At 58.0% G+C, this 24,869-nt stretch overlaps 2 protein-coding genes and 1 long non-coding RNA gene across 4 annotated transcripts; 1 reads left to right on the forward strand and 2 right to left on the reverse strand.

The window, feature by feature from the left end:
- Window positions 1–25: 25 nt before the first annotated feature.
- Window positions 26–10,460, reverse strand: VANGL2 (VANGL planar cell polarity protein 2). Of its 2 annotated transcripts, XM_059490298.1 has the most exons (8): window positions 9,779–10,460; window positions 7,589–7,850; window positions 6,787–6,907; window positions 4,343–4,950; window positions 3,867–4,003; window positions 3,067–3,202; window positions 2,445–2,676; window positions 1,195–1,682 (listed from the first exon to the last, which is right to left on the reverse strand). In XM_059490298.1, exons 2-8 carry the CDS (start codon window positions 7,657–7,659, stop codon window positions 1,422–1,424), a joined length of 1,566 nt encoding a protein of 521 aa, XP_059346281.1. In that variant the 5' UTR covers window positions 7,660–7,850; window positions 9,779–10,460; the 3' UTR covers window positions 1,195–1,421. The 2 variants fall into 2 exon arrangements, with proteins under 2 accessions (XP_059346280.1, XP_059346281.1); XM_059490297.1 differs by lacking the exon at window positions 3,867–4,003 and having other exon boundaries at window positions 26–1,682.
- Window positions 10,461–10,667: 207 nt separating this feature from the next.
- LOC132085063 (uncharacterized) lies at window positions 10,668–11,387 on the forward strand. Its single transcript, XR_009420137.1, has 2 exons — window positions 10,668–10,949; window positions 11,079–11,387. It is a non-coding gene; the product is annotated as an uncharacterized LOC132085063 (long non-coding RNA).
- A 7,909-nt stretch (window positions 11,388–19,296) lies between these two features.
- NHLH1 (nescient helix-loop-helix 1) lies at window positions 19,297–19,653 on the reverse strand. The gene has a single exon (XM_059490379.1). It carries the CDS (start codon window positions 19,651–19,653, stop codon window positions 19,297–19,299), a length of 357 nt encoding a protein of 118 aa, XP_059346362.1.
- Between the last annotated feature and the right edge of the window lie 5,216 nt (window positions 19,654–24,869).

Here is a 24,869-nt window from a genome sequence, read left to right on the forward strand (position 1 = left end):
GGGAAAATCCAAGCTTTCTTTATATATTAAAAACCATTAATTTGACATTTTACAACTTTCTACACGCATGCACAGAAACCTCGGCTCTGCGGGAAAACAAAATACAAACCCGACCCCGAAAACGGAACCAAAAAAAGGGAATTTTGATCTCCCAAAATTCCCAAATGGAATTGAGAACTCCCCACCCCTCACAGGAAGATCCATCCCCGCCCTTTTTTTTTCTTTTTTTTTTCAGGAAAATGGCCCAAAATGGGCTCCCAGTACAAATTGCCCAAAAAATTTCTCCCAAAACTCCCAAAAAACCCAGGAATTTCCTGGAATTCGGGTAGGGGGTGGGTCCCCCCATTTTGCTACTGGTGCTTACTGGGGAAGCCTCCCCTGGCTCCAAACTCCCCCTTTTTTAGTGCTTAGGACAAAATCGACCCCAAAACCCGACCCCAAAACTCCTGGAATGAAATCCGGCACTTCCGGCCCCACGAGGGTGGAGGTGGGAGCTGGAGCGGGGAGAAAAACCAAAAAAAAATTGGGAATAAAATCCCAAATCCATCCGTGAGGTATTTGCGACCTTAGAAACAAAACCAGGAGAAGGCGAAAAAATGAATTTTTTTCTTTTTGCATCCCGATGGGAATTCTGTGGGATCACCTCATTTGAGGGACGTTCCTGAAGGATCTCGCTGAGATCTCATGGAGCTCCTCAGGGTCACGGATCCAGGATTGCTCCAACGGCACCGGGAAGCTCCCGCTGGAATTTGGGATGTGGATCCCCCCAGGAGCAGCAAAACCCACCCAAAAAAACCCTCCCAAAACCTCAATTCGACCTTCAGCTCCTCCAAAAAAATCCCAAATTTCCTTAAAAAATCAGCAGAGGCAAGGAGGGCACTCCCAAAACCTTCAGCTCCTCCAAAAAAACCCCAGATTTCCGCTCGTTTTTCCTAAAAATTCAGCAGAGGCGAGGAGGATGCTCCCAAAACCTGGGGGTGCACCAGGGGGAGCTTTTCCATAGCAGCCACGGATTCCTGGAGACGCTTCCAAAATTCCCTTGGGATCCCAAGCTGGGAAGTGGTTTAAGGCCAGAGCCAGGACAGATGTCCAGGAGAACACGGACAGGAGGAGCAGGAGGTCGGTGGGACCCCGGAGCTGCTCCAGGACGCTGGTGAAGAAGGAAGCTGGGAATTCTTGGGATTAGCCCTTGAGTTCCGGCTCCAAAAGGATCCGGATTTCGGGAATGAGGAGGAAGAGGAGGAGGAGGATGAGGAGAAGGCGCTCAGCCACCTCAAGAAAGGACGAGTGGTCATGATCCCAGCAAGGCGCCGAAGCCGGGAGCGCCTTTTCCGGTTTTCCGCGTCCCGGCGGCGCCAGAGGAGCCAAATTTGGGAGATTCGGAGCCGGAAGGATTCGGGAAAAATCCCAACGCGGCCCAATCACACCGAGGTCTCCGACTGCAGCCTCATGATGAACTTGTGCGACTTGGGGTCCACGAACTCCTCGGAGAGCTTGAAGAACGGGATCTTCTTGGTGGACACCACCAGGCTGAAGTCCTGGCGCTTGAGCACGAAGACCACGCCGTCCTTGAGGCCGTTGGTCACCGGCTCCTCGCTGACCAGCGTCCACTGCTTGGCCAGCCAGCGGTCCTTGTGGTACTGGATGGTGGGGCCGGCCGTCAGGTACCGCTCCAGGAAGGCCTTGGGAGAGGGCAAGGACACGGGGATGTCACCTCCAGGTGGCCCAGACCTGGTTTTGGTTTGTTTTAGAGGGAAAACAGCCCCGTGGTGCTGCTTTGGGGATTTTGGGGGATTTTTTGGGATTTTTGGGAATTGTCCAGGTTGGGAAAGAGCTCTGAGGTCATCGAGTCAGAGCTGGGGGCAATCCTCACCTGGTCCCCCAGAATTCCAGGAATTCCTTGAGTGGTCACTCCAAACCTCCCTGAGCCCCTCCCAAGGCCTTTCCAGGGGGGATTTTCCCAAATTTCCCACCCTGAGCCTCCCCTGGCACAGCTCGAGGCCGTTCCCTCTTGTCCTGCCCCATTCCCTGGGGTCAGATCCCAAATCCACCCTGGCAGATCCCAAATCCCCCCTGGATCCCCCTTTTCTCTGGGATCAGATCCCAAATTCCCCCTGAAAGATCCCAAATTCCCTCTGGGATCAGATCCCAAATCCCTCCCGGAAGATCCCAAATTCCCCCTGGATCCCCCTTTTCCATGGGATCAGATCCCAAATCCCCCCTGGCAGACCCCAAATCCCCCCTGGCAGACCCCAAATCCCCCCTGGATCCCCCTTTTCTCCAGGCTGAGCCCCTCCATCACCCTCAGGATTCTCCATTCCCTTCTCCAGCAGCTCCAGCTCCGTTCCCAGTTCCCCACGAGAAGAACCCAACCCCACCTCACTCCAACCCCTCATTTTTCATCCCAGATGGGATTAATTCCACCCAAACCCCCATTTGGGCACCTTGGGGGTCATGTCGTGGGTGATGCAGAACTCGAGGTGCTGCAGGATGCTCTCCATGGTGTGGTAGGGCTGCTGCTTGGTGGTCCTCAGGTACTTCTGCATGGCGCGGGCCATGGAGGCGAAGATGGCCTGGGCGGCCTCGCGCGGGTCCATGATCTCCCGCGGGTTCTTCTGCTCCTCCTCCTGCAGCCGCTTGATGTGCGTGAAGGCCTCCTCCACCGCCACCACCAGCCTGCGGGAGAGGCGGGGAAACCCGGGGGTTTGGGATGGAAAAATTTGTGGATTTGGGAAAAAAACCCCGTGGATTTAGGATGGACACTCCCTTGGATTTAGGTTAGAAAACTGCTTGGATTTAGGATGGAAACTCCCTTGGATCTGGGATGCGAAACTCCCTTGGATTTAGGATAGGAATCTCCATGGATCCAGGATGGGAATCTTGGATCTGCTGGGATTCACTCGGATGAAAGAACCCAAGTTTCAAACAACTCGGCTGACAACCCCTCCAAACCACTGCCCTTGGGTTGATCTGGAATCACCAATTGGAACATCCCCATCCATGAAAAACCTGGAAAGAACCCACCACAGCATTCCCAAATCGGGGAATCCGTGGATTTTTCCTCACCTGGCACGGCGTTTGCGCACCCGGCGCTCGTGCTCGGCCTCCTCGTAGTAGAACTCGTTGTGGCTGTTGTCGCGCCGCCGCGCCGCCGCCGCGATCACCGCCCGCGACTGCCCCGTGGAGTTGTTGGTGGAATTCTCTGTTGGTGGAGCCATCCAGACTGGGGATGAGCTCGGAAAAAGCAGCCGGAGCTCCCCCCCCAAAAAAATTCCAGAGAGGAAGGGAGGAAACCCCTGGAGCTCCCTCCAAAAAATTCCAGAGAGGAAGCACCCAGAGCTCCATCCAAAAAATTCCGCAGAGGACGGAGGAAGCACCCAGAGATCCCTCCAAAAATTCTGGAGAGGAAGGGAGGAAATCCCTGGAACTCCTTCAAAAAAATTCCGGAGAGGAAGGGAGGAAACCCCTGGAGCTCCCAGAAAAATTCCGGAGAGGAAAGGAGGAAATACGCAGAGCTCCCTCCAAAAAATTCCAGAGAGGAAGAGAGGAAACCCCTGGAGCTCTCCTCAAAAAATTCCAGAGAGGAAGAACCCAGAGCTCCCCCAAAAAAATTCTAGAGAGGAAGGGAGGAAGCACCCAGAGCTCCCCAAAAATATTCCAGAGAGGAAGAACCCAGAGTTCCCCCAAAAAATTCCGGAAAAGAAGGGAGGAAATCCCCGGAGCTCCCTCCAAAAAAATTCCGGAGAGGAACACAAGGATGTGGATGGAGAAACGTCCACGAGAGCGACCGCGAGGATGAGGATGGAGGAAATGGGGGGAGAAGGAGAAGGGGAAGCCAAGGGGGGAAAGGGGGAATGGAACCTCACCCTCGCCGAGGGAATAGACCTTAAAGCCGGACATTTTCTTGGAGAGGACGGATTTTGGGAGGTTGAGCAGGGCGGGGTTGTAGACCGGGAAGTCATGGTAGTAATTCTCCAGGATCCACACGGCCGCTCGCTGGATGCTGTGGGGGGAACATCGGGAACGTGGGGCAGGGGGAGAGCGGGAATGCGTGGGGGGGACACACACCGAGGGACAGCAGGGGCTGGGAGGGAATTCCCGGGAAAAAACGTGGCTGTGCCATCCCTGGAGTGTCCAAGGTCGCGTTGGAGCCACCTGGGATGGTGGGAGGTGTCCCTGCCCATGGATCTGTGAGGTCCTTCCAACCCAAACCATTCCGTGATTCCATCAATTCCCAGAGAAAAGAGCTCCCACCACGACAACACCCACCAAGCCCACGCTACAAAATCCCCATTCCCACCACGAGAACATCCACCCGCGCCACCACCGCGGCCGTCCCCACCTGAGGTGACCGACGTTGTAGAAGCGGCTGGCGCCGTCGGCCGAGCGCACGGCCTTGAGCGTGAACTGGGGCTGCAGCTGCCGCAGCTCCAGCAGCACCACGGCCAGGTAGTGCACGAAGAGCAGCGCGTCCACCAGCGACACGGCGAACTGCACCACGCCGCGGTAGTTGCGGTCCCGCGAGTCCAGGATCCGCACGCCGTAGAAGAGCCAGTAGGACACCACCAGGAGGAACACCAGCACCATGAGGAGCGCGCGGAAGACAAAGACGCGCGGGAAGAAGGCTTTGGGGCGGCGGAAGAACAGGGCCCAGCTGCCCAGCAGGAGGATGAGGAGCTTGAAGGCCACCGAGATGAAGAGCCCTTCGCAGGGCGTCCCGCAGGGCTCCAGCTCCTCCCGCCACAGCAGCTGCGGGAGGAGGAGGAAGGCCAAGGGCGTGAGGAAGGCCAGGAGCGCCAGGGCCGCGCCCAGGGCCACGCCCAGGTGGCGGGAGCAGTCCAGGTGGGCGCTGTCCTCCATGTCCTTGGTGATGCGCGTGAGGTCATCGTGGGAGATGCTGTGCTCCGACGTGCCCGTCACCACCGTGGTGGTCTCGCCCCAGTTGTCGTCCTGGGGAGGGGATGGGACGTTTCGAGGGGTGGCTTTGTGTCCCACCTGTCCCACCTCACCTCAAGGACCTCCCTCTGACCACCCAGGTGTCACCCTGAGCAGGGGACATTTTGAGGGGTGGCTTTGTCCCACCTGTCCCAGGTGGCCACCTCACCTCCAGGACCTCCCATCCTTTGCACTATCAAACCAAGAGTGTCCCCATTGCCACCCTCGGGAGGGGACAGGGAACATTCCAAGGAGTCCTACCTGTGGCCACCTCACCTCCAAGACCTCCCATCGACCACCCAGGTGTCATCCTGACCAGGGGACATTCTGAGGGGTGGCTCTGTGTCCCACCTGTCCCACCTGACCTCCAGGACCTCCCACCCACCGCATCTCCAGGAAATGCCACCCCGGGGAGGTGACAGGGCACATTCCAAGGATTGATTCCCGAATTCCCTCAATCCCAATTCCTTCACTCCCTGTTCCCCAAACCCCCATCCCACCTCCACGCCGGGAGCGCTGCCCGGAGCCATCGCCCTCAGGGTGGAGGAACCTCAGCCCGGGCCTGGGAATTCCGCCGGGAATTCCGCTGGGAATTCTCCCTCCGGGAAAGCTCCGGCTCCGCCAGGAGCAGCTTTGGGATCGGGAAAGCTCCGGCAGGAGCAGCTTTGGGACCGGGAAGCTCCCGGATTTCCTGGCCAACCCTTCCTGGCTGGCAGGACCAGCAGGAACACGCCCGGCACGCCCCCGCAGTGCTGCCCGTGCCGGAAAGGCTGGGAATGCTTGGGAATGCTTGGGAATGCTTGGAACGGTCAGGAATCGTTGGGAATTGTCAGGAATTGTCGGGAATGGCTCCAGACAGGCCCTTCCCCGCTCCAGAACCCCCTCTCCCTGCCAGAGAGGTGCCAAAATTCCTGGATTCCTTCCCAGCTGGATTCTTTCTCCCACCCCTGTCCTTGTGTCTTTCCCTCATCCTGGTTTTGGGCACTCGGACATTCCTGGAATTTGGGGTTTGTTTTTCGTTTTCTGTGTTGGAAGTTTCCCCACAGATTCCTACCAGGAAAACTGGGAGATTCCTCCCTGTTTTTCCACGGACCCCTGGAAAATTCCAGTCCAATTCCAGCCCAATTCCTGTTTTTTCCATGGATCGCTGGAAAATTCCAGCCCCAATTCCAGCCCGGAGTGCCCTGGGATGGTGGGAGGGGTCCCTGCCCATGGGATGATTCCCATCCAAGCAATTCCAGAGCTCCATGGATTTCATTCCAAGGGGCAAAGCGAAGCCTGGGACGCTCCAGGGCGGCTCCGGAAGCCCCATTCCCAGGAAAAGCCCTCATTCCCAGAAAAATCCCTCATTCCCAGAAAAAGCCCCCATTCCCAGGAAAAGCCCTCATTCCCAGAAAATCCCCCATTCCCAGGAAAAGCCACCGCAGAGGGAACATGAAAAGCGCCGGAGCTGCCGCCGGCGTGGGCGGATTGGGACAGGATGAAAGGCCGAGATCGAGCTGGAGAAATTCCAAAATTTGGGAACGAGGGGCACCAAGGGCGGGGCAGCCTCCCCTGTCCCATCTGGGCAGGAATTTGGGGCAAATCCTCAAAGTTTGGGTTCACTGGGGATCAGATCCCGGGGGCGTTTTCCAGCCCTGGCGCCGGAGCCGCCGGTGCCGCGTCTCCTTCTCGTTTTCTCATTTTCTCGTTCTCCCCACAGGACCGGCCCGACCGGCCGGACCGCTCGGCCGGGAAATCCCGCCGGGAGGAATTCCGACGGGGAAAATTCCGCCGGGAAAAATTCCAACGGGAAAAATTCCCTCATCCCTCGGGGGGGGTTCCAGCCCTGTGTCCCCCCACCGCGCTCACCCTCTCGTCGCCCCGCGTGGATTCGTTGTCCAGCAGAGGCTCCCCCGGCGCTTGGATCGTCACCGATTTGTCCCCGCGCGTCCCGTCCCGGCTCTTGGAGCGGTGCCGCTCCCGCCGATCCCTGGGGAAAGCGGGGAAAATGGGGAAAAAAGGGAAAAAAGCAGGAATAATGGAGAAAAAAAGCAGGAAAAATGGGGGGGAAATGGGGGGGGGAAATGGGGAAAAATAGCAGGAAAAATGGGGGAAAATGGGGAAAAAAGCAGGAAAAAAGCAGGAATAAAGGAAAAAAAGAAGGAAAAGAGAAGGAAAAAAGTGGGAAAAATCAGGAAAAATGGGAGAAATTGAGGGGAAAATGGGGAAAAAATGGGGGGAAAATGGGGGGAAAATGGGGGGAAAGAAGGGACAATGGGGAAAAATGGGGGGGAAAAAGCAGAAAAAAAGTCGGAAAAAAACAGGAAAAGTGGGGGAAAAATGGGGAAAAAAGCAGGAAAAATGGGGAGAAAATGTTGGGAAAAAAGCAGGAAAAATGGGGAATAAAAGCAGGATAAACTGGGAAAAAATCAGGGAAAATGAGAGAAAAAAGGGGGAAAAAGCAGGGAAAAAGGACAAAAAATGGGGAAAAAATAGCAGGAAAAAAAGAAGGAAAAAGAAGGAAAAAGAAGGAAAAAAGCAGGAAAAATGGGGGAAAAGCAAGAAAAATGGGGGGAAAAAGGGGGGAAGAAAGTGGGACTGGGACTTCCCTCGGGACTGGGGTCATGGGGACACCCTCCAAGGGTGGGGACAGGGGCTGCGGGTCCCTCACCTGTGCTTGCGGGAGCTGCGGGAGTGGCCGGATTTGTAGGAGTACCCCGAGTACTGGGACTCGTTGTCCATGGCGTCGGAGCGCCGGGGCTTGTGCCGCTCCAGGATTTGGGCTTTGGGCTTCCCCGGGAGGGCGGCCAGGGCCTCCTTCAGCGGGGGCTTCTTCAGGCCCAGGGGCACCTTCAGGAGATCGACCGTCACCTTGAGGGGCTCAATTTTGTCACCTTGGGGTGGCCTCGCTCAGGAGAAAAGGACGCGCCCACCTGCGGGGACACACGGGGAGCGTCACCGGGGCCGGCCCAGGATGGCCCAGGATGGCCCAGGATGGCCCAGGATGGCCCAGGATGGACCAGAGCCCCTCCTGTCCCTGAATCCCATTGCCTGGTGGGAAATGGGGCCAGGAAAGGGAATTTGGGGTCAGGAGGGAAAGGGGATTTGGGATGGGCAGGGAGAGGAAATTCGGGATGGGAAGGGAAAGCGAATTTGGGATGGGCAGGGAAAGGGAATTTGGGATGGGTAGGGAAAGGGAATTTGGGGTCAGGAGGGAGAGGGAATTTGGGGTCAGGAGGGAGAGGAAATTCGGGATGGACAGGGAAATGGAATTTGGGAGCTGGGTTTGTGCCCCCCCCGCCCTTGGGAATCTGGGAATTTGGGATTCCCTCGGGATGATCCTGCCAAACCTTTCCCCAGGGTTTTGGGGGAATCTGGGCGCCCCAACCCCGCAGTCCGGGAGGCCCCGGCTGCCTCTGGGAGCCGTCCCAGCCTCCCGGGTTTCCATGGAAATCCCATTCCCACCGAATCCACCCCAAAACCCCCTCGGGCCCCTTTTCCAAGGCCCCGGGAAAGGGGGAAAGGGGTCAGGGAGGCGCAAAGGGGGAAGGGGGGAATTCCTTTGTCCGGAATTCCGGATGATCCCGCACGGATCTCCATGGAAACCGAGGCCGTTCCCGCTGCCGCCGTCGCCCGGGAGACGGGGACGGGGCCGGGAGACGCTGGGGGGTCCCAGTATGGCCCAGTAAGGGCTGGATCCTGTCCCAGTATATCCCAGTAATGGGGTGGATCCTGTCCCAGTATGTCCCAGTAACACCAGTAAGAGCTGGATCCCAGGCTTCCCGTCCCCCCAGTAACCCCAGTAAGGGCTCTCCAGTAACCCCAGTAAGGGCTGGATCCCAGGCTCCCAGTAACCCCAATAACAGACGGATCCTATCCCAGTATGTCCCAGTCCCTCCAGTAATGTCTGGATTCTGTCCCAGTAACCCCAGTAAGGCCTGGATCCCATCCCAGTATCCCGAGTTATCCCAGTAATGGCTGGATCCCATCCCAGTATCCCCAATAAGGGCTAGATCCCATCTCAGTATCCCCAGTAATGCCTGGCTCCCCTCCCAGTATCCCCAGTAAGGCCTGGATCCCATTCCAGTATCCCCAGTATCCCCAGTAATGGCCGGCTCCCATCCCAGTACCCCCAGTCCCCCCAGTATTGGCTGGATCCCATCCCAGTATCCCCAGTGGTGCCCGGCTCCCCTCCCAGTATCCGCAGTAGTGCCTGGATCCTGTCCCAGTATCCCCAGTAATGGCCGGATCCCATCCCAGTCCCCCCAGTGATGCCCAGCTCCCCTCCCAGTATCCCCAGTCCCCCCAGCAATGGGATGGATCCCATCCCAGTATCCCCAGTATCCCCAGTAATGGCCGGATCCCATCCCAGTATCCCCAGTGATGCCCAGCTCCCATCCCAGCATCCCCAGTCCCCCCAGCAATGGGGTGGATCCTGTCCCAGTATCCCCAGTATCCCCAGTGGTGCCCGGCTCCCCTCCCAGTCCCCCCAGTATCCCCAGTCCCCCCAGTATCCCCAGTGATGCCCGGCTCCCCTCCCAGTCCCCCCAGTATCCCCAGTCCCCCCAGTATCCCCAGTCCCCCCAGTATCCCCAGTAATGCCTGGCACCCCTCCCAGTATCCCCAGTCCCCCCAGCAATGGGGTGGATCCTGTCCCAGTATCCCCAGTATCCCCAGTGGTGCCCGGCTCCCCTCCCAGTCCCCCCAGTATCCCCAGTCCCCCCAGTATCCCCAGTCCCCCCAGTATCCCCAGTAATGCCTGGCACCCCTCCCAGTATCCCCAGTCCCCCCAGTATCCCCAGTAATGCCTGGCACCCCTCCCAGTATCCCCAGTCCCCCCAGTCTCCCCGGGCTCCCTCACCGGGCGGCTCCGGCGGCGGCGGCTCCGTCCCGGCGCTCTCCGAGGCCTTTGGGGCGTCCGGAGCCTCCGGAGGGGCCGGCGTGGACCACGGGCCGGGCATGGGGGGCTGCTCACGGCACGGGCACGGGGGGGCCGCCCTGGAGCTGCGGAGACAAACAACGGGAATTCGGGAGCAATTCCCCAAATCCCGAATTCCCAGATTCCAAAATTCCTAAATCCCGAATTCCAAAATTCCCAAATTCCCGAAGTCCGAACTCCCGAATTCCCCGATCACCCAATCCCGCCAATTTTCAGATCCCGTCAATTCCCAACTCCTGCCAATTTTCAAATCCCGCCAATTTAAAATCCCACCAATTTTCAATCCCATCAATTTCTGAATCCCACCAATCCCACCAATTTCCAATCCCGCCAATTTTCCACTCCCGCCAATTCCCAAATTCCCAACTCTCGCCAATTTTTAAATCCCGCCAATTCCCCAATCCCACCAATTTTCGAATCCCGCCAATTTCCCAATCCCGCCAATTTTCAATCCCATCAATTTTCAAATCCCACCAATTCCCCAATTCCGTCAATTTTTAAATCCCGCCAATTTCCAACTCCTGTCAATTCCCCAATCCTGCCAATTTTCAATTTTCACCAATTTCCGAATCCCGCCAATTCCCAGATCCCATTGCTCAGGAATTCCTTGGGAGCACCACAGAAAAGCGATTGGACATTCCCCCACCCCAGGCATCCCAAAATTTTTGGGAATTGTCCTTCTGGATAATCGGCCGGGATAGATTTGGGATTTCCCAGGAATTCCTGAGTTTTCCCAAAATCCCGGTGTCTGCGGCTGGAGTGAACTTGGGGTTTTCCATGAATCCTGGGGTTTTCCAGAATTCCTGGGGTTTCCCAAAATCCCGGGATTTTCCAGGAATCCCTGAGTTTTCCCAAAATCCCGGTGTCTGCGGCTGGAGTGAACTTGGGGTTTTCCAGAAATCCTGGGGTTTTCCACAAATCCTGGGGTTTTCCAGAATTCCTAGGGTTTTCTACAAATCCTGGGGTTTTTCAGAATTCCTGTGGTTTTCCATGAATCCCAGGATTTTCCAGGTGTTCCGAGGTCTCTTGTCCCCAGCCTGTGGATTCAGCCAAAATAAATTCGGGATTTTCCAGGAATCCATGAGTTTCACAGGTATTGTCCCCATCCCAAAGGGGATTTGGGAATTCCAGCAGGAATCCTGGATCCTGGAGCTCCTCATCCTCTCGTTCCAGCAGTGAAAAACAACAAAAAAGGGATTTTTCTTGGAATCCTTTCCAGCAGAGCCGGTTCCACAGCCCAGGAAAAGCTGGGAATGGGTTCCCGGGCTCTGGGAGACGCCGGGAGCCAGAGCCGGATGCAAAAGAGGAGCAGGAGGAGGAGGAAAATTCCCATTTTTTAATCCTGGGATGATCAAAGCTCCCCAAAAAACCCCCCCAGGGCCGGAGAGGCTTCGCCATTCCCAACGCCTTCAAGTCCAGGCTGGAATTTTTCTGGGGATCAAAGTCCTGGAACCTCAAATCCAACGTTTGGGATTCAAATGTTCCCCAAAAGAGTGAAAATTAAATTAAAAATAAAACCAATAGATCCAAAGCGTTTCCTGATGAAAAAGCTTCTTCCCGACGGCTCCAGAGGGAGAATTCCAAGCGGGAAATCGGCTCCTTCCTGATCCGGGGTTCTGGGAAAGCTGGGAATGAGATTTCCTGGGAAAATCCCACTTGGAGAGGAGGAATCTGATGGATGAAGGATCTGGAATTGCCATCCTGGAGCAACTGGGGAGGGCTGGGAATGAGGGGGGTGGGAATCCCAGAAAATCCCGGGAAAGATCTCCGAGGTCACCGAGTCCGAGCTGGGATGGATCAAATCCGAATTCCAGGGATTCCCTGCGGGGATGGGGATCCAACCCCACCTGAGCCCCTTCCCAACCCTTTTCCCGTGGAAAAACCATCCCAAATTTCCAGCCCTGGCACAGCTCGAGGCCGTTCCCTCTTGTCCTGCCCCCATTCCCTGGGATCAGATCCCAAATCCCCCCTGGATCCTCCCAAGTTCCCAGCAAAATATCCCAGGATTCTGGAATTCCCACCCCACATCCCTAAATGCCCCCATCCCAAATTCCTGGGGAACACTCAGGATTCCATGGAGAAATCCCAAATCCCATCTCCCCATCCCTTCCCTAAATTCCCCCATCCCAAATTCCAGGAGAACACTCAGGATTCCCTGGAGAAATCCCAAATCTCATCTTTCCAACAATCCCAAATCCGCTTCCAGGTGTCTCCATGGGATTTGGGAAGGACCATCCCATAAATCCATGTCCTTGCTGGGAATTCGGATGTTTTCTTCAGGAAAAACCCCAAAATCCCAATTGCTGCCCCCAAAGGACGCTGGGATCTCCCAGGATTTGGGTTTGGATCCATGAGAACTCTGCTCCAGCAGCTCCCGATCCTTTGGGACCCCCCCGATTCCATTTTCCACCTCCTGGATCCCAGAAAAGCAGCGCAGGGTCGGGATCCAGCGGGATCCAGGAGCGCCGCGACGCTTCCATCACATCCAGGGATCCTGCGGGGCTGAACCTCCTCGGCTCGGGCCGGAATTCCGAATTTGGGAATTCCCAAATCCCTTCCCAGGCCTCGGCATCCGCGCCCGGACAATAAATCCACAAAAACCTCTCGGGAATCTCATCCCGAATCCCGAACCGAGCCGGATCCGGGGCTGCTCCCTCCGGCCCCATTGTCTGCCGGCAGCCGGGGGAAAAACCGGGAATTCCTTCCTGCCGTGGGATCGCTGCGAGGGCCGGGATTGTCCCCAAGCCCTCTGGAATTGGGGACACGGGGGCACCTCGAGCCCGGCCCCCGCTCCCCGCCGCCCGCTAATTGTTAATTGTTCGTTAATTAAATCATCCGAGCTTCACAAAGCGCCGGGAAAATCCTCGGGGTCCCGTCTGGGTCCCGGCCCCAGCCTCGGATTTCTGCCGGGGGCTCCTCCAGGAGGAGATTTGAATTTTCCCGAAATCTCCTTTTTTTTGTTGTTGTTGCTGTTTTCCTTTCTTTTTCGTTGTTTTTTTTGCGTTTTCACCTCCGCCCGCGGGGGGAAGAAGAGAATCCCAAAGGAAAAACAACAAAACATCCCAGGCTGGGATCCGGGAACCGGCTCGGGATCTCCAGGAACCGGCTCGGGGAACCGGGAACCGGCTCAGGGATCCGGGAACCGGCTCGGGATCTCCAGGAACCGGCTCGGGATCCGGGAACCGGTTCGGGGAACCGGGAACCGGGTCAGGGATCCAAGAACCGGCTCGGGATCCCAGAACCGGCTCGGGATCCAGGAACCGGCTCGGGATCCGGCCGGGGCTGTCTCGGAGCCGGGGGGCACCGGGCACGCCCGGCACAGGGGGCCCCGGGCACCGGGCAGGGCGTGGGGACAACGGGGGCGACAGTGGGGACACGGGGGGACAGCGGGGGGGACACCCCAGGGACACCCCGAGAGTGACGGGGGGACACACAGGAGACACCGGGGGACACCTCGAGGGTGATGGGGACACCGGGGGACCACGCGCGGGTGATGATCAGGGGGGACACCGGGCACACCATGGGGACACCTTGGGGACACCCCGGGGACGCCCCGCAGGTGCCCCCGCGATGGGCACAAAGCGCCCCGAGGCCGCCGTGCCGCCCCCGCCGCAGCCCCGGGCGCATCCAGGGGGTCCCGGGGGCGGCATCGCGCCCCGAGGGGGTTCCCGGGGGGTCCCATCGCCCCCTCCCCACCGGGGCTCCCGCAGCCGCCGCCGCCGCAGCGCAGGAAAAGCCGCGGCCGGCGGGGCCCTTCCCGCACGGAGCGCGGCCCCGGCCCGGCCCCGCTCCCCGCCCAGCCCCGGGGCCGCTCCGGCAGCCCCGGATCCCCCCGGGACGCCCCCGGAGCCCCCCGGCGCCCCCCACTCACCATCGCCCCCCACTCACCATCGCCCCGCACCTTTGTGCGCGTCCCCCCCGCACCCGGAGCCGGCGGCGGCGGCGGCGGAGGAGGAGGAGGAGGAGGAGGAGGAGGAGGAGGAGGAGGAGGAGGAGGAGGAGGAGGAGGCGGAGGAAAGCCCGGCTCCCCCCGGAGCGCCCCCGCGCCCGCCCCATTGTCTGCGCTGCGCGCTCCCGGCGCCGCTGCGGGGCCATTGTTCGGGGCGGGGGGACACCCGCGGACCCCCCGAACGCCCCCGATATTGGGGACCCCTCCCCGAACACCCAGGGACCCCCCCCAGGCCGAGGGCATTTGGGGTGAGGATGCGCTGTTTTGGGGGAGGGGGCGTTATTTGAGGAGGGTCCCCCGTTTTTTGAGGAGGGTTCCCCGTTTTTGGGGAGGGGGCGGCGTTTTTTTGGGGATGAATCTCCGTTTTTATGGGGGGCAAGGAGGGTTGAGTCCCCCCACTTCGTGTCTCCCCAGCTCGGAGCTCCCCCAAGCGGTCTCCGCACCCCAAAATTGTCCCCAAAGGGGTCTCAGAGCCCCAAAACCGCCCCCTCCAAGGGGGTCTGAACCCCCAAAATTGCCCCAAAGGGGTCTCAGCCCAGGGTGGGGCACAGCCCCGCTGCTCCCACCTTGTTTTGGGGTTGGGGTTGGATTCTGAACCCCATAAACTCCCCCCAAAAAACCGGGATTTGGGGTCCTGGGTCCGCCCGAGCCCCCCTCAGGGTTTGGGGTGTCCTGGGGAGGGGTCCGGCCGAGCCCCCCCGGGTTTGGGGTCACCCCCGACCTTCAGCCCCAGCGGTTCCGGGGTGCTGGAAGACCCCAGCCCCATGCCTGCGGAAATGGGGTGCCCGGGACACACCTGGGGACGCACCTGGGGACGCACCTGGGGACGCACCTGGGGTCACGCCTGGGGTCACACCTGGGGCCACACCTGGGGACCCCCGGCCTGCAGCAGAGCCGGGATTTTTGGGGGGCTCAGGGCCAGCAGCAGCCCCCGAGCCAGTACGGGTCTCTGGGGGCACACAGGGGTCTCCAGCACCTTCATTTCCCCCAATGGGAGTGACCCCAAATCCCCCCGAGCCCCCCAAACCCACCCGGGGGTCCCCAAAGCCTGCGGAGCGCGGGGGGGGCGCGGCCGATGCCCGGAACAGCCGGGCGCTCAATGGGCGAGGGTGGGACCGCGCTGGCCACGCCCCCCCAGAGCGCTAGCCAATGGCGTGAGGCGGGCGCAGACAGCCGCGCTGCCATTGGTGGGATTGAAATGCGTATGTTGGGCTCAATGGGGAGGCGGGGCCGGGTGGGGACTAGGGCGGGGGGCGAGGGGAGAGCGGGAATTTGGGGGGAATTTGGGGGGATTTGGGGCATTTGGGGCGGGGGGATTTCAGGGGGATTTGGGGCCAGGGGAGATTGGGATTTGGGGGGGATTTTGGGGGTATTGGGCGCGGGAAGAGATCTGGACTTTGGGGGGATTTTGGGGGATTGGGGGCATTTTGGGCAGGGGGATTTTGGGGGGATTTGGAGCGAGGGGAGATCGGGATTTGGGGGAGATTTGGGGCAGGGGGATTTTGGGAGGAATTCGGGGGGATTTGGGGCATTTGGGGCGGGGGGATTTTGGGGGGATTTTGAGGGGATTGGGGGCGAGGAGAGATCGGGATTTTGGGGGATTTGGAGAGCGGGGTGTTTCGGGGTTAGGGGCTATGGGGCAGGGAGATAAGAGGGGAATTATGGGGCGGCGGGCGATGGGCTTATGGAGCAATGGGCGCAGCGCCCCCCACCCCATTATTTCACACCCTAATGAGCCGAACTCCCGGCCCCACCCCGAGCTGCGACCCCAAACCCCAAACCCGGCCATTGTTGTGTGTGGGGGTCCCAGGTGACCCCATTGTTGTGGGGAGGGGTCCCTGGTGACCCCACTGTTGTGGGGTCTGTGCCGGGGGGGTCCCAGGGCCGCCCCCGCAGCTGCCCCGGGGCGCTCCCGCCCCGCTCGGGGATGATTTATGGGGCCGGGGTCGTTCCCCGGGATGATTTATGGGGTCGGGGGTCGTTCGCGGCCAGATGGGGCTGCGGCAGCTGGGAGGGGGCGCTCGGCCCCAGCCCGGCCTTTGTGGGGCCGCCCCTCCCCTCGAGGGCTGCCGGAGGGGACACGGCCCCAAAGGGACCGGGGACAATGAGCCCCAAAGGGATTGGGGACAATGAGCCCCAAAGGGACTGGGGACACGGCCCCAAAGGGACTGGGGACAATGAGCCCCAAAGGGATTGGGGACAATGAGCCCCAAAGGGACCGGGGACAATGAGCCCTAAAGGGACTGGGGACAATGAACCCCAAAAGGATTGGGGACAATGAGCCCCAAAGGGATTTGGGGACAATGAACCCCAAAGGGATTGGGGACAATGAACCCTAAAGGGATTGGGGACAATGAGCCCCAAAGGGTTTGGGGACAATGAGCCCCAAAGGGACTGGGGACACGGCCCTAAAGGGATTGGGGACAATGAACCCTAAAGGGGTTTGGGGACAATGAGCCCCAAAGGGACTGGGGACACGGCCCTAAAGGGGTTTGGGGTTCCCAAATTGAGGGGGGAGTGTCCCCCAATTAAGGGGAGGTGACAGGGGGAGATGTCCTCAAATTGGGGGGGTGGCAGAGCTGGAGGGACCCGGCAGGGGGCGCTGCTGCCCCGGCGGCGTTTGGGGACATTGGGGACACTGGGGACACTGGGGACCATCCCAGGGGACATTGGGGACACTGGGGACACTGGGGACCATCCCAGGGGACATTGGGGACACTGGGGACCATCCCAGGGGACATTGGGGACACCCCAATGGAAGGGTGAGGGACAATCCCGGGGGACACTGGGGACACCCAGGTGCAATTTCCTGGTTTTTATCCCCAAACCCAGGTGGATTTTGCCCAGAAATGGGATTTTCCTGAGAGATGGAGAGGATGGGAGGGCTGGAAATAGGGGGAAAATGGAAATAGGGCAAAAATGGGAAATCGGGGAAAAATGGGAATAGGAGGAAAATTGGAATGGGGGAAAAAAGGAATAGGGGGAAAATGGGAATTTGGTAAAAAATGGGAATAGGGGGAAATGGGAATAGGGAAAAGAATGAGAATGGGGGGAAAATGGGAATGGGGAAAATGGGAATAGGCAGAAAATGGGAATGGGGAAAAATAGGAAGAGGAGAAAAATGGGAAATAGAGGGAAAATGGAAATAGGGAAAAAATGAGAATGGGGAAAATGTAAATAGGGAAAAAATGAGAATGGGGGAAAATGGGAATGGGGGAGAAAAGTGAACAGAGGGAAAAATGGGAATGGAGAAAAAGGGAATGGCGGGAAAATGGTAATGGGGAAAAGGGGACCGGGGGGGAAATGGGAATAGAGGATGAAAATGGGAATTGTGCCGGGAAGGGCTGGGAGAGGCCAGGACAAAGGGCCGGAATTCCCAATCTGTCGGGCCGGAATCTCAATGAGGGCCGAGAGTTCCCATTGTGACGGGGACAATGGGGCCAGATGGGGCCCGGGCCCCAAAGGGGTTTGGGATCTGCCGGGATGGGAAAAATGGCCCTGAAGGGGATTGGGAATGGGGAAAACCTAAAAGGGTTTGGGAACAGGAAAAACTGATCCTAAAAGGGATTGGGGAAAACCTAAAAAGGTTTGGGAATGGGAAAACTGACCCTAAAGGGGATTGGGAATAGGGAAAACTGACCCTAAAACAGTTTGGGAATGGGAAAACCGACCCTAAAGGGGATTGGGAATAGGGAAAACTGACCCTAAAGGGGATTGGGAATAGGGAAAACTGATCCTAAAAGGGTTTGGGAATGGGGAAAACCTAAAAGGGTTTGGGAATGGTGACAGGGTCCTAAAGGGGATTTGGGAATGGGGACAGGGCCTTTTCCTTCTCCCCCCAAAAGTGCACAAGGACACAGTGGATAAATTAATAATAATATTAATATTAAGTAATGATAGTAATAAATAATAAATTATAATAATTCTCAATAAATAAATTAATTCCATAAATATCCTCATGGCACAGGGACAGGGGGGAGGGATGGGTTTGGGGGGAAAAGGGGGAGCCAGGCCCAGGAATTCTGTTCCCAGTTCCTCTGGGAATTTCTGCTCCAGTTCCCTGGGAATTCTGCTCCAGTTCCTCTGGGAATTCTATTTCCAGTTCCTATGGGAATTCTGGCTCCGACCTTTTGGGATTTGCTGTCCCAGCTCTCTGGGATTTGCGGCTCCGTTCCTCTGTGAATTTCGGCTCCATCCCTCTGGGAGTTGCTGCTCCAGTTCCTCAGGAATTGCTGCTCCAAACCCTTGGGAATTGCGGCTCCACCCTCTGGGATTTGCTCTTCCATATTTCAGGGATTTGCTGCTCCAACCTTTCGGGTTTCGCTGCTCCAACCTTTTGGGATTTGCAGTCCCAAATCCCCGGGATTGGCTCCTCCACCCCTCCGGAATTGCTGCTCCAGTTCCTCCGGAATTGCTGCTCCAAAGCCCCGGGAGCAGGGCTGGGGCTGGGGGGCAGGGTGGGCACACGGATGGACGGACACAGGGACAGAACACAGGGACGGACACAGGGATGGACAGACGGACACAGGGACGGACAGATGGACACATGGACGGGTCACACATTCAGGACGTGGTTCAGGTAGGAGATGTAGCAGATGGCCAGGTGGACACAGGGATGGACGCAGGGATGGACAGATGGACACGGGGATGGACACACAGACACCTCAGATGTCCAGGACGTGGTTCAGGTAGGAGATGGCCAGGTGGACGCACGGACAGACGCACGGACAGGTCACACGTCCGTGGTTCAGGTGAGAGATGTAGCAGATGGCCAGGCAGATACACAGACAGACAGACAGACAGATGTGTCACACGTCCAGGATGTGGTTCAGGTAGGAGATGGAGCAGATGGCCAGATGGACGGACACAGGGATGGACATAGGGATGGACAGATGGACACATGGATGGACACATGGACACCGCACACATCCAGGACGTGGTTGGCCAGGTGCAGGATCTCCATCTCGGATGGGGGCAGCAGGGACAGACACACGGACCCAGGGATGGACAGAGGGACAGACGGACACCTCAGACATCCAGGACGTGGTTCAGGTAGGAGGTGTAGCAGATGGCTGGATGGACACACGGACACAGGAATGGCCGGGTGGACACAGGGATGGACAGACAGACACAGACATCCAGGACGTGGTTCAGGTAGGAGATGTAGCAGATGGCTGGATGGACAGACGGCCACCTCAGACATCCAGGATGTGGTTCAGGTAGGAGGTGTAGCAGATGGCCAGGCACAGGATCTCCGTCTTGGATGGGGGCAGCAGGGATGCACAGACCCAGGGATGGACACACGGACACGGGGATGGACAGATGGACAGTCACACGTCCAGGACGTGGTTCAGGTAGGAGATGTAGCAGATGGCCAGGCGCAGGATCTCGATCTTGGACAGTTTCTTGTCGGGGGGCAGCGTGGGCAGCAGGGACGGACACACGGACACAGGAATGGCCGGGTGGACACAGGGATGGACAGACGGCCACCTCAGACATCCAGGACGTGGTTCAGGTAGGAGATGTAGCAGATGGCCAGGCGCAGGATCTCGATCTTGGACAGTTTCTTGTCGGGGGGCAGCGTGGGCAGCAGGCGCCGCAGCTCGGCGAAGGCCACGTTGAAGGCCTCGACGCGGATGCGCTCGCGGGTCGCGTGCGCCGTGCGGTACTTGGCCGTGGCCCGGCGCCGGCGCCGCCGCTCCTCGCGGCTCAGGGGCTCCGTGCGGGTCAGGGGCTCCACGGCGGAGCCGGAACCGGCACCGGAACCGGCAGCGGCAGCCGGGGAGGGAGCGGGGTCGGGGTGGGATGAGGGCACGGAGAGGGACGGGGGCTCAGAGTTCAGCATCATGGTCAGAGGGACGGGGGACGGTGGCACAGGGAGCCGGGGGGCAGCAGCAAAGGGATCCCGGGGTTTGGGGACAATCCCAAGGGGATCCCAGAGACAGCCCCAAAGGGGTCCCGGGGACAATTCCAAAGGGATCCTGGGGACTTGGGGACAATTCCAAAGGGATCCCAGGGACTGTTCTGAACTGATCCTGGGGATTTGGGGACAATTCCAAAGGGATCCTGGGGATTTGGGGACACCCTTAATGGGATCCTGGGGACAATTCCTAAGGGATCCTGGGGACAGCCCTAAAGGGATCCTGGGGACAGCTCTGAACTGATCCTGGGGACTTGGGGACAGCCCCAAAGGGATCCCAGGGTTTGGGGACAATCCCAAAGAGATCCTGGGCACCTGGGGACAGTTCTGAACTGATCCTGGGAACAATTCCAAGAAGATTCCAGGGACAATTCCAAAGGGATCCTGGAGACAATCCCAAAGGGATCCTGGGAACGGCAGCAAAGGGATCCCGGGGACTTGGGGACAATTCCAAACTGATCCTGAGAACTTCAGGACAGCTCTGAACCGATCCTGGGGACTTGGGGACAGCCCCAAAGGGATCCTGAGGATTTGGGGACAATCCCAAAGGGATCCCAGAGACAGCCCCAAAGGGGTCCCGGGGACAATTCCAAAGGGATCCTGAGGATTTGGGGACAATTCCAAGCTGATCCCGCAGATCTGGGGACACCTCCAAGTGTTTTGGTGTCACCTCCGAGCTGCTCCCGGCGTTTTGGGGACGCGTCAGGAGAAGCTGGTCCGGATGTTTTGGGGTGACCTTGGAGCTGCTCCCGGCGTTTTGGGGTCACCTCAGCAGGAGAAGTCCCCGGGTTTGGGGTTCCCGTGCCCGGCTCCCAGCGAGGCGCGTGCGGATCCTCCTGCTCCCCATCACATTCCAGCCGAACTGGGGAATCGGGGAATTTCCCTCGGGAATTCCGTGGGCCGGCAGGACAGATGCGGAGGCATAGAAACGGGATCGAGCTTTTCCCGTGGGTTTTGGGGATTTTGGGGATTTTGGGGTCAGGATGTGGCTCCGGAGCCCTCAGGGGTCAGATCCCGACGGGTCTGGAAAAGAAGGATGGGGAATTTCAGCTCAGGGTGGGAAAGGAGCCGGGAGAGGCATCAAATGAAAGAATAAAATGAAATAATAGTAATAGTAATAGTAATAGTAATAGTAATAGTAATAGTAATAATAATAATAATAATAATAATAATAATAATAATAATAATAATAATAATAATAATAATAATAATAATAATATTATAATGTTGTAAAACATGGTAAGATCAAATAATGAAATGAAAATGAAATGAAATGAGATTAACAAAATAAAATAAAATAAATAAAATATATTAAAAATAAAATAAAATATATAAAAAATAAGATAAAATAAAAGAAGGTAAAATAAAATATAAAACAAAATATATTAGAAATAAAATAAAATAAAATAAAATAAAATAAAATAAAATAAAATAAAATAAAATAAAACAAAATAAAATAAAATAAAATAAAATGAAATAAAATAAAATAAAATAAAATAAAGATAAAATAAAGATTTCCACAGCTTTTCCCACTCAAATCCCGTCTACTTCTGGGAAACAAACTCAGGGAATTCCAGCTCCCGGAAGGAAAAGGATCCGCCGGGAAATTCGGGAAATTTGGGAAGCTAAAAAAGCTCCGGGAATTGGGGGAATGGGGGAATTGGGGGGTTCGGGGGGATTTGGGGGGTTCGGGGCCGGAGCGCGGCGGGGGCGGCAGGTGGCGGATGCGCGGCGGGGGCGGGGCGGGCTTTGTGTCGCAAATGGGCCCCGTCTGTCCCCAAAGCTGTCCCCGCGGCTGTGCCCCTTCACTGTCCCTCTGTCCGTCCCTCTGTCCCCGCGGCTGTGCCCCTTCACTGTCCCTCTGTCCGTCCCTCTGTCCGTCCCTCTGTCCCCGCGGCTGTGCCCCTTCACTGTCCCTCTGTCCGTCCCTCTGTCCGTCCCTCTGTCCCCGCGGCTGTGCCCCTTCACTGTCCCTCTGTCCGTCCCTCTGTCCCCGCGGCTGTGCCCCTTCACTGTCCCCTCTGTCCGTCCCTCTGTCCCCGCGGCTGTGCCCCTTCACTGTCCCCTCTGTCCGTCCCTCTGTCCGTCCCTCTGTCCCCGCGGCTGTCCCCCTTTCACTGTCCCCTCTGTCCCCTCCTGCCTGTCCCCTCCGTCCCCCTGTCCCTCTGTCCCTCTGTTCCCCACCGTCTGTCCCCGCTGGCTGTGCCCAAGGTTGTCCCCCCTTAACTGTCCCCTCTGTCCCCCCCCTGCTGTCCCCCTGTCCCCCTGTCCCCCTGTCCCCCTGTCCCCCTGTCCCTCTGTCCCCTCTGTCCCCTCTGTCCGTCTGTCCCCGCGGGCTCCGTTCCCGGCAGATGGAGCGGCCGCAGCTGCTCCCGGGGATCCGCGGGGAATCCCGAGCGCCGCGCCCCGCCCCCCGCTCATCTTCCTCCTCATCCTCATCCTCATCGTCCTCATCACCCTCATCCTCGTCATCGCCCTCATCCTCATCACCCTCATCATTCTCATCATCCTCCTCATCCTCCTCATCCCCCTCATCCTCCTCCTCTTCTTCCTCATCCTCATCATCATCATCTTCCTCATCATCCTCATCCTCTTCTTCCTCATCATCTTCATCATCCTCATTCTCATCCTTATCTTCTTCATCCTCATCATCCTCCTCATCATCATCCTTATCATCCTCTTCTTCCTCATTTTCATCACCCTCATCCTCCTCATTCTCATCCTCTTCTTCCTCATCATCCTCATCACCCTCATCCTCATCGTCTTCTTCCTCACCCTCATCATCCTCATCATCCTCCTCATTCTCATCATCCTCATCCTCTTCTTCCTCATCATCCTCATTCTCATCCTTATCTTCTTCATCCTCATCTTCTGCATCTTTATCCTCATCCTCCTCCTCCTCGTCTTTATCTTAACTTCATCCTCATCCTCATCTTCATCCCAATCCTCATTCCCATCCTCATCCTCCTCATCTTCATCCCCGCTGCCGCTCCTGGGAATCCGGGAATGCCGCGGGGAAAAGGGGAAAAACTTTGGAGTGGGAAAAGCGGCCGGGAACGGATCCCAAATCCCAGCGGGCCAGGGCAGGAACGGCCCCGGTCCCGGTTTTTTTTTAAAGGCTGGAATGGTGGGAATTTACCCCCCAAAAAATGGGGGATAAAATTCTCCCCAAAGCTCCCAAAATCGCTGAGAGGGGCGGGAATTTCCCCGCTGGCTCTCCCGAAGAAATTCCCGGGAATTTTGGATGTTTGGGATCACTCCCAGCTCGATTTGGGGAATTATTTGGGAATTCGGGAATTTGGGCATGTGGGAATTGGGGAATTATTTGGGAATTTGGGGATTTGGGAATTTGGGGATTGGGGCATACGGGGGTTGGGGAATTTGGGGATTTGGCCCCTTGAGTTTCCCTGCGGATCTGGGATTCCCGGGAATTCGGGGTGGATCCCTGGATGGGAAGCAGGGGATTTTTTTTGGGAAAAGCCAAGTTTCATTCCAGCATCCAAACCAATTCCCAGCCTGGGTTATCCCGGATCTTTTCCTCAGCGTGCAATTCCTGCTCCCAGCGCCTCTTTCCCGAGGTTGTTTTTGGGGAAAATCGCCCAATTCCCGAATCCAGGGATTCCTGGTCAGCCTCTGCTTTTCCCAGCAAAACCCCGGGAATTTTCCCCACCTCCTCCCTCTCCCTTTTCCTTCCATTCCTGACGAAATTCCCAATTTCCCTTGGAAACCAAACGGATTCCAGGCGGGTTCTTTTCCTTTTCCCCGCTCCCAAACCCTCCCAGGAAAATCCCTCTTTCCAATGGGATTTGGGACCCAAACCTGGCAGCGGGACCGAGGCACTTCCCGGGAATTTGGGGCAGAATTCCCGGTTTTTGGGCCATTCCCGATGCCTGGAAAAGCCGCCTTACCCCGAGTCCCGCACCATCCCCGGGCTCCGCGCGTTTCTCCTCCAGGAGTTCCCAGGATTTCTGCTCATCCATTCATGGAGAAAAGAGGAAAAAACTTTCCCTGGATTCTCCCGAGGTCCCGCGGATGATCCGGGATGGGAATCCGGGATGGGAATCCGGGATTGATCCCGAAATTCCCGGGGAAGCCGCTCCGGAGCCTCCGAGGAGGAAATTTCGCCGCTTCTCCCCCCAAAAATTCCCAATTTATCCACGCCGGGCCCGACCCCGGGAGCCTCATTGGCCTCTCCGGTTCCCCCCCTCCCTTTTCGCTCATAAATATGGAAAACCGGGAATTCGGGATTCCATTGGCTGCGCGGGAAGCCCCGGGAGGGGCGCGCTGGATGCGGGCCGGGAAAAGGCGACAGCTGCTCCCGGTGCTGCTGCCCAGCGGGAATTCGGGAAAAGGGGGAGAAGGGCCCGGAGCGGAATTGCCGGTGCTGAAAATGGGGGAAAGGGAGCCTGGAGATTGGGAAAAGGGAGCTTGGAGAGGAATTCCTGGTCCTGAAAATTGGGAAAAGGGAGCCTGGAGATTGGGAAAAGGGAGCCTGGAGTGGAATTCCCGGTCCTGAAAATTGGGAAAAGAGCCTGGAGTGGAATTCCCGGTCCTGAAAATGTTCCCGTCCCCGCTCTGTCCTCGCTGTCCCGGCTCTATCCCCGCTGTCCCGGCTCTGTCCCGGCTCTGTCCCTGCTGTCCCCGCTGCCCCCTCTCTATCCCCACTGTCCCCGCTCTGTCCCCTCTCTATCCCCACTGTCCCCGCTCTGTCCCCTCTCTATCCCCGCTGTCCCGGTTCTGTCCCCGTTGTCCCGGTTCTGTCCCTGCTGTCCCGGTTCTGTCCCCGCTGTCCCCGCTGGCGCTGCTGGCGCTGCTGGCGCTGCCGCCCTGGCTCTGTCCCCGCGCTGTCCCCGCTCTGTCGCCAGCTGAGCCCCGCGTGTCGCCGCCCGCGGCTCCGGGGCCGTTCCGGGAGCAGCTGCGAGCGCGGCGGGCACCGAGCCCAGGCAGGAGGGGCCGCGAGGGGACGGGGACGGGACCGGGACCGGGACGGGGACGGGAGAGGGGGACAGGACAGGGGGACAGGGACAGGGGGACAGGGACAGGAGATGGGGACAGCGACAGGAGAGGGGGACAGGGATGGGAGAGGGGGACGGGAGAGAGGGAAAGGGACAGACATGGGACAGGGACAGGAACGGGAACAGGGG

This window comes from Ammospiza nelsoni, chromosome 28 (assembly GCF_027579445.1).
Source record: "Ammospiza nelsoni isolate bAmmNel1 chromosome 28, bAmmNel1.pri, whole genome shotgun sequence".
In the NCBI taxonomy this organism is placed as follows: Eukaryota; Metazoa; Chordata; class Aves; order Passeriformes; family Passerellidae; genus Ammospiza; species Ammospiza nelsoni.

Excerpts from the sequence above, each read along its gene's own strand:
- VANGL2 (XM_059490297.1), bottom strand. The coding sequence starts at position 7,659 with ATGGACAACGAGTCCCAGTACTCGGGGTACTCCTACAAATCCGGCCAC. Across the intron at positions 2,677-3,066 it reads GTGCGCAAACGCCGTGCCAG|GCTGGTGGTGGCGGTGGAGG; the intron begins GTGAGGAAAAAT and ends CCTCTCCCGCAG. Across the intron at positions 1,683-2,444 it reads CCCACGACATGACCCCCAAG|GCCTTCCTGGAGCGGTACCT; the intron begins GTGCCCAAATGG and ends CCCTCTCCCAAG.
- NHLH1 (XM_059490379.1), bottom strand. The coding sequence starts at position 19,653 with ATGATGCTGAACTCTGAGCCCCCGTCCCTCTCCGTGCCCTCATCCCAC.